The sequence below is a fragment of the Eublepharis macularius genome, chromosome 5 (assembly GCF_028583425.1).
Source record: "Eublepharis macularius isolate TG4126 chromosome 5, MPM_Emac_v1.0, whole genome shotgun sequence".
NCBI classification, from domain to species: domain Eukaryota; kingdom Metazoa; phylum Chordata; class Lepidosauria; order Squamata; family Eublepharidae; genus Eublepharis; species Eublepharis macularius.
Window position 1 is genome coordinate 120,616,653 of NC_072794.1, and position 12,215 is coordinate 120,628,867.

Below are 12,215 nucleotides of genomic sequence, written 5' to 3' on the forward strand. Positions count from 1 at the left end.
GCTGCCGAGCTCAAATCACAATGCAGAGTTGTCTCCTTGATTTCTATGGGCTTGACTCAAGAAGACCTAAGTCATTATAGAGAACCACTTTGATGCCAAATATTGTACTTCAGGGAGAAGAAAAGCCCTGCTTGAAGTTGCTAAACATTTTCTTTTGACTTTCAGACAGGCTGCAGACTGAAGAAAGACAGAAGCTAGCACTGGAGGAAACTATTAAACGTTTGCACAGTACGTAAAGTATGACCCAATAAAGTAGACAGTGAGCATTGAGGCCCAACCGAGCGTGAATCCCTCAGTTTCAATAAAGGTGTTATATGGGTGTACAAAGAGGATTACTGTATATTCCTATCTTCACAACTGCTAGTGTCACATGCTGGTGTTATGGGTGAGTACCCAACGAAAAATTACATTAGGACTGCTATACATCATAGAACTTTTTGTACACAGATATCACTTCTATGTAGCCAAATTGCATATATTCCACCAAAGTCTTCATTTTTTCACCCGGGGTCTTGCACACAACAATAGACTCTTGGATTTTTTTGCTGCTGCACCCATTAGCAATGGGACATCCCAATTGTGTGTTTCCCCACATTTTCCCTGCCCCCAGGCCCTGGCAACAGCTAGTCTCTCTGCCCACATCACTCGTGGGCTATTTGGGTTTTATATCACTGGGTCATTATAACTATCTACTAGGCCCTCTGAATTCTTAGCTTTCATTTTTAAAGAAGTTAATTATGGAGATTTATCTTTTCCCTTCTGTCTCTGCAGTGAAAGGGGCTAAAGACTTTTTTTTGGAGGACCTGGTAGATAGATCATTATACTGATACAGTGACTGAGCAATGGCCAATTAACAAGAACAAAAAAAGGCTTCCCAGTGGCACCAAAGCACTGGTGGAACCTGGAAAGAGCTGGACTGTCCTATCCACATACCAGCTACCCCAGCTTTGCTACAACCTTTCCCAAAATATCATAGTAAAGCAGGTTTTGGAAACAACACAGAAGAGCCAAAATGTGCATACATGTAATCATGAAGCTGTATAAAATGGGGTGGGGGGACCCACTTCACAGTAGCAGGCAAAATAGTTGGTAACAACATACATGCAGTTTGCATCTACATGAAGGTGTTACCTGTGTAGGAAAATACATTATCTATATTAAAGATCATCTAAATTAAAGAACATCAAGCCTCACATTTTTAGTTTTCATACCTACCAATAAGCCAGCTGCTTCAAAACATAATTTGCAAACTCAACTGCAGTTGTACAATTGAGAGAAAATGGATCAAGAGATGTCTCCAGTGAACTTTGTGGTTACATGGTTTCTTGAAGAAATTCCAGAAGAATAAGAAACACCTCTGCTTAGGTATTTCTACCCTTCACTGGAACAGAACCTCCCTCACTTGCGGTCTCAAACCAGGTCAAAAGAAAGGAGTAAGGAATTACCATAACTCAGTAGTGGAGCACATGCTTTGCAAGTTCCACTCTTAGCATCTCCAATTAACACACTAAAGTTAAACAGCTGGAAACATGTTCTGGCTAAGTCTCTGAGGAGCTACTACCTGTCAGAGGAGACCAAACTAGGCAGCACGGCCAGTGGTCTAAGACACAATCTTATGAAATAGTTATTTAAAGAATCTAATAATATAATTTGGTTTATATACCACACTTCAGGACAACGTAACACCCACTCAGAGCGGTTTACAAAGTATGTTTTATCCCCTCAACAAACACCCTGTAAGGTGGGTGGGGCTGAGAGAGCTCCTAGCAGCTGTGGCTTACTGAAGGTCACCTAGCTGGCTTCAAGCGGAGGAGTGGGGAATCAAACCCAGTTCTCCAGATTAGAGTCCCGCACTCTTAACCACTACACCAAACTGGCTCTCAGTGTGTCTAACTGCTCCCCCACCCTCCAAATGCATGCACAGGGCCTGTGCCAATCCTCTGCCTATTCACATGACTAATGGGAATTATTATGGATCAGGGTAAGCTGCCAGCTTCCCCTCTCTTTACTGTACTAGGAATGTGGGGAGGTACCAGGAGGAGAAGCTGTTGGTTTCTGGAGGCTGCAGCAGAAGCAAGGGGAAGAGCATTTTCCAAATCACCATTTGAATCACTTATGAAGGTCAAGATCTAGTCCTGGAGACAATGAAGCAAAGGCTGTGTTCAGTTATGTAGGCTGGTGATCTGTTTTGGCTTGTTTATTTTGCAGATGTGACACAAAATCAGTCTAGAGAGTGGAAGATTCAGCGAGATGATATACAGAAGACAGGTCAGATTAACTGGTAACAGGCCTTTTGAGCTTCTGGAATTCTGTAACTGGTACTCCAACAACTTCCCTACCCTCAAGATAGGTCTCTCTTACCTAGTGAATTCACATAAACCGAAACATCCTAGTCAAATGTCTATCAAGCAGCAAGAAATTCTGCAGCTCTGTAGATTTGGAAGTTCTCTGGTCAAATCTCCTACATAGATTCTTGAACTACACATGCAGCAGAGTAAGGTGGGAATAGGGTTATGAGAGTTCTGAAATGGTTGAATGGTATGTTCTTCTTCAGACTGCCGTGGATGGGGGTCACATTTTTTACTGGACCGTGTGTGTGTAGGGGGGGGGGATTTCCTGCAAGTTGGCAAGCAGCACACAGGGAGCAAGTTGGGCTACATGGACATGCATTTGAAAATGGAACCACTCACCTATAGTCTGAAGTGGTGCTGTTCTCAGAATTCGACTATCTCATTCTCCTGCATGTTTACACCAGGTTTGAGGCTGAAACCTTTGTTCCTAGCCTCCCTACCATATTATCTTCCAGATTTCAATGTACCCCAAATATTAGTAATCACTGGCATCTCCTCCTAGGTTAATGAAGGGTAAGAAATAATTTCATATAGTTCTAAAAGGCAAAAGGCAGTAACAGTTAACCTAACTATCAACATAAGTTTTGTTAGGCAAATTAAAGTACTTCGGTATCCAAATATGCAGTCAATAAGCTGAGAACAGGGAAGCCGAATCCATTTATTGACCTTCGGAAAGTGTGTATTTCACATCCTCTTGTTCTACAAAGATTTATTCTGTTTTGTCTCAATCCAGTTACAAGACTGAAAAGGGAGTCTAAAATTCTAGAGAGTTGGGTTTGGTGACCTGTTAATGGTAAAGCTAGATGGATAATTTGCCTGATTTTCTAAAAGGCAACTTGTTATATTTTGCTTATTTAGAGACTTACATTCCATTTTCCTCTCCAATGGGAACCCAAAGTGAATTAATTCACAGGATTATGAGAGAACACATCATGTATTTGTGCAATTTCATCAGGGTACAACAAAGCAAACAATATTAAATCTCCACTAATCAGTTCAGGTATCACACAAAACTGTGGTTCAGTTTAACTATGGTTAATGTGATTGTCAGAATGCAGCCCACTTCACTAAGAGTGGTGATGAATTATGGTGACCCTGTAGGGTTTTCAAGGCAAGAGACGTTTAGGGATGATTTGCCATTGCCTGTCTCTGTATAGCAGCCCTAGACTTCCTTGGTGGTCTCCCATTTAAGTGTTAGTCAGGGATGACCCTGCTCAGCTTCCAAGATCTGATAAGATCAGGCTAGGCTGGGCCATCCAGGTCAAAGCATTATAAAGTATAGCTAACATTTTCAGAGCGAATGAGTTTCTTAGTTTCAGGTCAGTAACAACCACGTTGGTCTGCAGTGCAACAGCAAGATTTGAGTCCTGTAGCAGCTTAAAGACCAACATCATTTGGGGGTATGAGTCAAAGCTCCCTTTGTCAGATAATGGCTTCCTTAGATGTCACAATATCCAGCCAGGTTTAATGCATGCAACTGGGCAAGATAGCTTACCTGCAGTGAGCTGCAGATGCTGAAAAGAAAGAATTCTAATTAGAGGTCTGCCTGGTTTTTTTTTTATTTAAATAGACCGTGATATATCCATGAACAGTCAAGTCTTCAACCCTGCCAGAGACAGGCCGAGTGTCTTGTCAAAGGACCACAAGGGGGCCAAAGTGAACAGTCTGCAAGACCAGCTGCAAGAGAGAACATCCCAGTTTACAGCTAAGGAAGAAGAGGTGAGAAGGTGACTCAAGCAGTTGATGAGATTACGGGCTCTCATTAGAGACTAATTGTTATTTTCAGATACCTTTGAAGCTTAAATGAAAACACTGGGTGGCTGTTCAGTATCTCATATGTGCTGTGCTGCAAACTTGTGACTGTGGTGCATAGAGATGAGGCTTCAGCCTCCCACCCCCACCCTCAATGTGCCCAATGGAGCCATTGTTGGCTGTTCAAAAATCTTTAGTCTGGAGGTCACAAAATTGCCATCATGTCTGATGTAAAGTCTTCATGCTGTCCACCAACAAACCTGTTGACTCTGTGAGATGGATCAGTTAACTGCACTGAACAGGTAGGAAACACAGGCAGAGAACAGTGGCTCGTTGACCACAAAGCAAGTCCATGTCAGACTGGAACCTTGGTCTCCCACACACCCCTTTCTAAACCCTTGAACCACCTTTGCCCCTCAGCTGTTGCCATGTCAAAGGAACTGCCTGTTTTCGTGTGTTCACAGTTCAGATAGAAACATGTGACTGAGACCAAGGTCCCCTAGATTTGAGCAGAGGCTATTTACAAAGTGTGTTTAAGTTCACAGACTATACACTGGGAGGAAGCTCAGGGACTGCAAGCTGTGCTAAGATTTCAGCAAGATAGACCAGCATGCCAATTAAACATGACAATGACAGATCCCAGAGCTTAAACTCAGATTTGCTTCAGTTACATAGGAAGAAAACTGGATGGTCTAACTTAACAGCAAAAGAGGCACACAATGAAAATAGCTCCCTGCCCACCCACCCCCCAGACATGATGCTTACATCCTCATACCTCCTCTCCCCAAATGCTTTTGGTTCCAACAAGTTTACTTTCAATTTTGTCTGTGAAGGAAATTGACAGAGTAAACAGTGGGCAGAGAGAGGGTTTAGCACTCATCATCTGCCTGCCTGTTTTATTCTCAGTCACATCTGGCTTGTCTCTAAGGTCAGTATACCTACTGTCCCTATAGGCAAAGGTTTTGAGTTTTGAATTAGGGTGTGTACCAGTATTTCCAGAAAGTAATGCATACAACCTTATGCTTTTTAAGAAATCCAAGAATCTTTTAATAATGTCTCTATCTATTCATAGCTGTAGAACATTTTATATCAATGTAAACCTCTGACTCAGAGCATTTTGAGGGAACAAAACAATATTGAATGTGGGAAAGAGGATTGGGGAGAGGAATTCTCTGGCCTTCATGGAAAGGGGATTAATGATTTTCCAAGTGTCTATGTACTTTGCCAGTTAGTAACTGTCATCCATTAATCCCTCCAAAAAAAGAATTTTTTCCCTAAGCAACTACCCATTTGCTTTCTTGCCCAGTGCAGAGATCTCCATTGTGAACTGGAAGTCCTGAGTCATGAGTATCGCAGCTGTTTGATCAAGTTACAACAGTGTCGAGATGAACTCAATCAGAGGAAACCGGTCCAAGTAGGAGATGTTCTCTTTGAATTTTCACTTTATGTTACCACAATAGATTTAGTCTGCAGTTAAAACACAATTTCCCAACATCTCAATACCCATGGCCTGAATGAAGAAATTTCAAACTGAACACACATCCTAATGCTATGATTCAAGATACATTAGCTTTAAGCCTGAGCTGCGCAACCCGGGAATTTATCAAAGATAGAGTGACCAGAAAAGACCATTGTAGCAAAGGCTAGGGGAAAAAATCTTGTGTATCTGGTCATCCAAAAGTTCGAACATTTTTTGCCAGCAGTGCAGGATGGATGCTTAAATTTTTTATGCTGGCACTAGAAGTTCAAATTATTTATTTAGATTTTCTTCTCCCAAGTTTTTAAAAATAATTCACCTCATACCTATTTAAACTGTAAAGTTTTATACTAGCTCCTAAAAACAACTAATAATGGGCTCTGGTTGGCCTTTGTGGGGAAGGAGTTCCTCAACACAGGTACCACTACCAAGAAGGCCCTGCTTGTGCTTCTAACTTGTCTAGTAGGAGGCAACTGAAATTTTATTGATGCTTAAGATTTCAGGTACCAGAAGACTGAAAGATGACTCACAATCTACACACTGAATTGGGTCCAAAAGTTAGCGAGCAACTAGTGCACCTAACAACATAGAAATGAACACATATGTTCTTGCCTCTGTGCCCCTAGTAAAAACAAAAACAGAGTAGCTGCATTTCTGCATAATCTGCAGTTCCCAAACACTACTGAAGGGCAGGCCAGCAGAGATCTGCAGCGCTGAACGTATCATGGAAAGGTACAAATGCAACCTGGTCCTAGCCCAAGGCCCTGTTTATCCATTCAGCAAATGGTGACTGCCTCTTATTGCTATTCTGAACATGCACAGAAAATGCATTTCTGCCTATGTCATAATCTCGTCAACAGTTTTCAGGATCTCCCCTTTTGCCCTTTTGGTGGGCAGTGGCAGTTCTAATATAATGCATATAATGCATGCTAAAATGGTCATATTAATAGGCCTGAAATCACCTAGCTTCATGCTCAGGTCGGCAAAAGGGTAAAGATTATGTTCTCAAAAATCACCTTTCCTGCAGGTGTCTCTCAAGTGTGATCAAATTAGACTTCTCTTGACTAAAATGCAAAATGAAAGCAGAGAAATGGCTATACTGTAAATACAAGGAGGAATTGTAAGTTTGTCAAACATGATTAGTTTCCCCTTGCATATGACCTTGTTAATTTTCATCTTTCAGAGACGGCACGATCACTGGATCCCCCTCCTAATGGTGGTGATGGCAGCAGCTATGGTAGCATACTTAGCCAACTTTATACCCTGATTACAATCTCAGTCTAGTTTTGCTTGTATTTCTTTGCATAACGTCATTCTAAGTTACCTATTTTTGTACTAAACATACTTCCTAAAATATTTCTTATAATATCTGAACTGTTCTTTGTGCTTGTTGGTCTAAAAGTAATTACTGCTGTTGTTTAACTTAGGTGGTTGTTTTTAATTAAAGGTTATCTTCCAGAAGGAGTGTCTCTCTCTAAACTAGCCACGTGCTTCAGGGCTCTACATCAATTAACACAATTTTCACTCTTGCTGCTTCAGAAATAGAAAATCCCATCATTTATTAGATGTTGCTTGACATTTAGGAATTGAAATCTGCCAGTTCTAGCTGAGGATGCGAGATGGTTCTTTTGGGGGCTAGAGGTTATTATTAAAATTTTACTGAGCAGGGACACACCATACAAAGGCCTTAAAATGACTCACTTAGTCCTAAAAACATCAGCTCAGAATCCTACTCAGGTCTGTTCCATGGGGCTTACTCCCAGGAAAGTGGACTGCACTGTAAGAAACCTAATCTGGGGACAGGCACCACAATGGTTTTGGAACAATTAAAACAATAACTGCAATTTTTGTTCCTCTTTTCATTTGTCGGCTGTGCACTGCATTCCCCAACTGCTTCTTGAGTTTGAGGAAATTTCAAAAACAAGTTTGGAGATTCAACTGGATGAGCTGTTTAAAAGGATGCTCAGAGGAAAACAGGTACACACCTCTAGATCAGAGTCCATCTTTACAAGGCCACTGCCTCTAACGTAACAACTTCAGTAGTAATGCAAAGATCTGAAAAGTCTTTCTGAGACCTAGAGGCATCCTTCAAATTTTCACACCAGTCATCAATACGAGTTTTCATGTCAGAGTATAAGTTTTCTGGGACACTGAAAGAATAAAGTCGGATTCTGAGATCATTGCTTATCTTGCAGAATGTGGCTTGGACAGTGAACACCTTCAGTGGGGCCAGAGAAAGACAGTTCTCAAAGCTCTTTGGTGCAGGAAAACTGTAGGCTGCTGGGTAGCCTAGCAATACACCAAAGAGGGTGCATAGATTCCATTCAGCAGAAAAGACTGCACTGGAGGAAACGACCTGGGACGTGTCTGCTGCCAGTGCTTTAAGATGATTCAGTATCTCAGATATATGTTCAAGTATGGAACCTACATCTGCTGTGTCACAGAAGCCTGGGCATGTTCTGGCAGCAGAAACATCAATGAAGAAGATGTTGTTGTTAAGCAGAACCGTGTCCAGCCATTGCACCATCATGTCCAAATTGATGATCAGAATATTATCAGCGATGCTCAAAACATGTAGCTGGCACCCAAGCTCACTGATTGTCTGAAGCTGCTGAATGTAGCTCAGGATCTGAGGACATCTGGCCAAATTATAATCATACAGGAAAGCAGGCTTTAAGCTGGCAGCTACTGCCAGTATCTCTCCAGCCAGTTTCAAAGAGGTAGACCGGGATAAGCCTTTCTTCCCTGCTCTGAGATGATGCTGAGCTGCAGCAATGAGCTGCTGAGGGAATGGTTTGGCCATTCTCTTCCCTCAGTTACAAAAGATTCTAAGCTGGATGAGCCTGAAGAATTCCTAATTTCTCACTGGTCCCATCTGCTACTTCAGCCAGTTTCCTAAAAGATGATAAAATAACATCAGTTAATAAAGTTTAAGCAGAGACATCCAGAACACTTTCTGCACATTTAGAAAACTTTGATATGCCAAGTGAAATTCAGCCTTGAGGCAGAGCCATCTTGAGGTGTCAAACCAGACCAACTGTGTGAGCGAATACTTTTTAAAAAACAAAGTACAAGACCTTAGAAAGCGAGGTGGGATAGAAAGATTTTAAATAAATAATGGAGCTAGATCCTGCAGCTGTCAGTCATTAAGCACAAAGCAATGAAGTGATGTGCTTGCAAGTTTGAACACCCAGAGAACAGAACAAGGCAAAGTTCCAGAAGAGAACTGTTTCTCTTTCATAGAACTACGGTGATAGAAGATGCCACATTGACACAGTTCTTCTGGCAGCCCTGGCCCTGAATCTATCAGCAGGTGCTCTGTGCCACTTGAAGTCCAAGGAGTTGCAGGACCTTTGTGGAAGAAACAGCTCAACTTTCCTTTGGCATTCACCTTTTGTCTACAGCATACAATTGCACTTTCTTTTTTAAAAAATTGCTCTTTTACTGCACTGATTCTTGATGTGTTAAGACATCTTGGCCGCTGGCTTTCATTGATAAAATTATTTTATTTTTGTGGGTGTTGTAATTCTCCTCAATTCGCCTGGTATGCCTAGTACCTATGAGATGCATACAAATAAATAAATGAATGCTTTCCTCTTTCAAGATTTGTAACTGCTTAGGGGAGCGCCCCTCATCCATTACAAATAATCTTGCTGTGGTCCACTCATAAAGCACTACATTGGTTTTATTCTGTATCTTGATGAGAATTAGCTGTTTGTGTGTGGCAGGCTGCCAACCTCCAGGAGATCAGGATGGGCCTGGAGATCTCCCTGAAACACAGCTTATCTCCAGAATACAGAGATCAACTCCCTTGGAGAAAGTGGCTGCACTGGAGGGAGAACTCTATGGTATTATATCCCTCTCCAAACACCCCCCCCCCCAAAAATCTCCAGAAATTTCCTACACTAAGTTGGGAAGCCTAGTGGCTGGAGAGGAGTACTGTATGTCTTACGAGTTTTTTTTTTTTTTTGAAGTTTGGATTCACAGGCATTTGGAGAATGGTATACAAGTAGCTTAGTGCTGTTCCATTGGGAAGAAAAATGGGAGGTATTTGTGAATTTCTGGCATTTTGCAGGGGGTTGGACTAAATGACCCGAGAGATCCCTTCCAACCCTATGATTAACAGAAGGGCAATAAAAAGAGTACTTTTCCTCCAAGCTTTATGTTAAGGTCTGGGCTGCGCATGCAGCAGCAGAAAGTGGCAGTGAGGAGGTGGCGTGCAGAGGGAATCGAAAGGGCACCAGCGGACTGCACGAGAGGCCTTCCATTTTTCGAAACTTCTTAACTAGCACAGCATATAAGAGGCCTAAGCAAGGGTCCCTCTTCCTGACGCGCAGCCTGAAGTTCTGCAGCCACTAGCAGTATCGTCTCCGAACTCCGTCACCCCTTACGCTGCATACGTAGAGCAGGCAAAGGAAAGGCAGCCAGAGCGGCGCTTCCTCGGAAGAGAAGGTTACGCAGATCTGCTGAGCCCAGACCGCACTTGGCGCAGGAACCGCCTAGCTCGGCCCCGAAAACGCAAACACACGGCGGCCCTCGGGGGGGAAAGACAAACCCAGCAGCCCTTTCGCTCCCGTCGCTCGCTTTAATCCGCAAGCCGCGGGAGAGGCCGGCGGAGCGCTAGGAAACCCTCACTCACCTCCGGGCTGCCAGGGCTACTGCGAGCGTGCGCGCTAGCTTCTACTCGCGAGTAGATCGCGCAGTTCCTGTGCAATGAAGAAAGGCAAACGCGCGCGCTCCCGCGGTCTCTTAAAGGGGCAGGCTCTCCGCGGGCGGCGCGCGGCTGAGTACTACGAGCGGCTTGCGGGACGCGCTTTCGCTCGCGGAACAGCTACCTAGCAGCGAATACAAGCAGCCCGATGGCAGGTGAGAGCAACGGGAACAGCACAGCCCTGCCCTGCGCAGGTTTGGGCTGGAAGCCCCTCTGCATGGCTGCGAGCGTTTTCCTGTGAAGGTTTCCGAAGCCTTTCCGGGAAGAGAAACGCCTTTCGAATTCAAAGTTGCAATTTGCAAGAGGCGGTAGGCTGCAATCCTAAGAACACTTTCTGGGAAGTAAGCCCCATTTACTAAAATGAGGCTTACTTCTGAGTAGGCCTGTTCAGACTTTCTCTCTAAATGTTTCATCGGGGAAGCCAGGGCAGGATAAAAATGTGTCAGGCTGATAAATAACCCAATTGAAAATATTCATGCATAATATCAAAGTTCAAAACCTCAGGTATAATTCTACTAAGATCAATCCAATTCGTTTAATATTAAAAGTGCCTTCAGTGTATAGAAATAAGTACCACTGAACCCAGGGGGATTTATTTCTGTGCCAATGTCACAGGACAATGCACTAATCTTAGAAATTCCCAAACGTGCACAAGATTTTTAGAAAGTAAGTTAATCTATATCAAATAGTAATGGTCAAACAGTCCTTTCTCCTTTCCACTTCCTATGCCTGTAATCCAGCCATATTTCTTACTTTGGTTAGAATAGGCATCTTTAGAAATGGTTCCCCATCTTACAATAAAACATTCACCTCTGATCCCCCTCCTTTTGAGCACTGTAAATGCAGCTAAAGCATGATAGAATTTAAAAGTCACTGGTAAATTCTTCTCCATTTCCTATTTAGACAGATTAGGTTTGTCCATGGGGGAAAAAAAAGCAAAGTAATACCTTAATCAGGTCAAGCCTGAATTCTCCCTAAAAGCTAAAATGACAAAACCAAAGCTATAGTACTTGGGTCACATCGTAAGACTGACCGGAAAAATCAATAACGCTAGGAAAAGTGGAAGGCAGTAGAAAAGAGAAAGACCCAAAATAAGATGGCTTGACTCAATAAAGGAAGCCATGGCCCCCCATTTGCAAGATCTGAGCAAGGCCATTAATGATAGAACGTCTTGGAGGTCTTTTATTCATAGGATTGCCATACATTGGAAGTGACTTGATGGCACGTAACACATGCACAATATCTTTTTATTAGGACTCCTCCCCCTTTTTTGCATTGTGAAATCCAGCTTGATGAAGAGTCCTCTAGAACTCAAAAGCTTACTTGCTTTGCTTCGTTACTGTTGAGTTGCTTAGAATAAAAAAAGGACACTATTGTTTTTGCTGTCTATTGCAAGTTTTAAATTCACACTGTGTCTGTCTCATATAAGTTTGCAGTGTTCAAAGCTATTCATATACATTATATTAGCAATCCTGAGAAGGTAGGCTAGTATTATCCACATATTGCAGAGCAGTGATTTGTCTACAGCTACCGTAAGTTCAGAGCTCCTGGCTCAAATTATCATCATAGAATATGTCCGTATGGTTTTATTATACATTGTGTAAAAATGTGGGCATAGCAAGAGTATAACAACTTCTTAATGTAGTCAGAGAGCCCCGTGGCACAGCATGGTAAGCTGCAGTACTGCAGCCCAAGCTTTGCTCACGACCTGAGTTCGATCCTGGCAGAAGCCGGGTTCAGGTAGCCGGCTCATGGTTGACTCAGCCTTCCATCCTTCTGAGGTCGGTAAAATGAGTACCCGGTTTCCTGGGGGTAAAGTGTAGATGACTGGGGAAGGCAATGGCAAACCATCCCGTAACAAAAGTCTGCCAAGAAAACGTCGTGATGCGACGTCCCCCCATGGGTCAGTAATGACTTGGTGCTT

At 42.8% G+C, this 12,215-nt stretch overlaps 2 protein-coding genes across 2 annotated transcripts in view; one reads left to right on the top strand and one right to left on the bottom strand.

Annotated features, from left to right (window-relative positions):
- The window catches only part of TRAF3IP3 (TRAF3 interacting protein 3), a 37,115-nt gene extending 30,080 nt beyond the window's left edge, over nucleotides 1-7,035 (top strand). The window contains exons 11-14 of the mRNA XM_054980504.1: nucleotides 166-228; nucleotides 3,922-4,070; nucleotides 5,410-5,517; nucleotides 6,764-7,035. Of these exons, the coding sequence (XP_054836479.1) occupies nucleotides 166-228; nucleotides 3,922-4,070; nucleotides 5,410-5,517; nucleotides 6,764-6,847 (404 nt within the window). The 3' untranslated portion in view covers nucleotides 6,848-7,035. The remainder of the gene's footprint in view (nucleotides 1-165; nucleotides 229-3,921; nucleotides 4,071-5,409; nucleotides 5,518-6,763) is intronic.
- A 403-nt stretch (nucleotides 7,036-7,438) lies between these two features.
- On the bottom strand, nucleotides 7,439-8,384 carry C5H1orf74 (chromosome 5 C1orf74 homolog). The gene has a single exon (XM_054980502.1). The coding sequence runs from the start codon at nucleotides 8,381-8,383 to the stop codon at nucleotides 7,586-7,588; it is 798 nt and encodes a 265-aa protein (XP_054836477.1). The 5' UTR covers nucleotide 8,384; the 3' UTR covers nucleotides 7,439-7,585.
- Nucleotides 8,385-12,215: the final 3,831 nt, after the last annotated feature.

What these genes read in the sequence shown, in the direction of transcription:
- C5H1orf74 (XM_054980502.1), bottom strand. Translation starts at nt 8,383, where the DNA reads ATGGCCAAACCATTCCCTCAGCAGCTCATTGCTGCAGCTCAGCATCAT.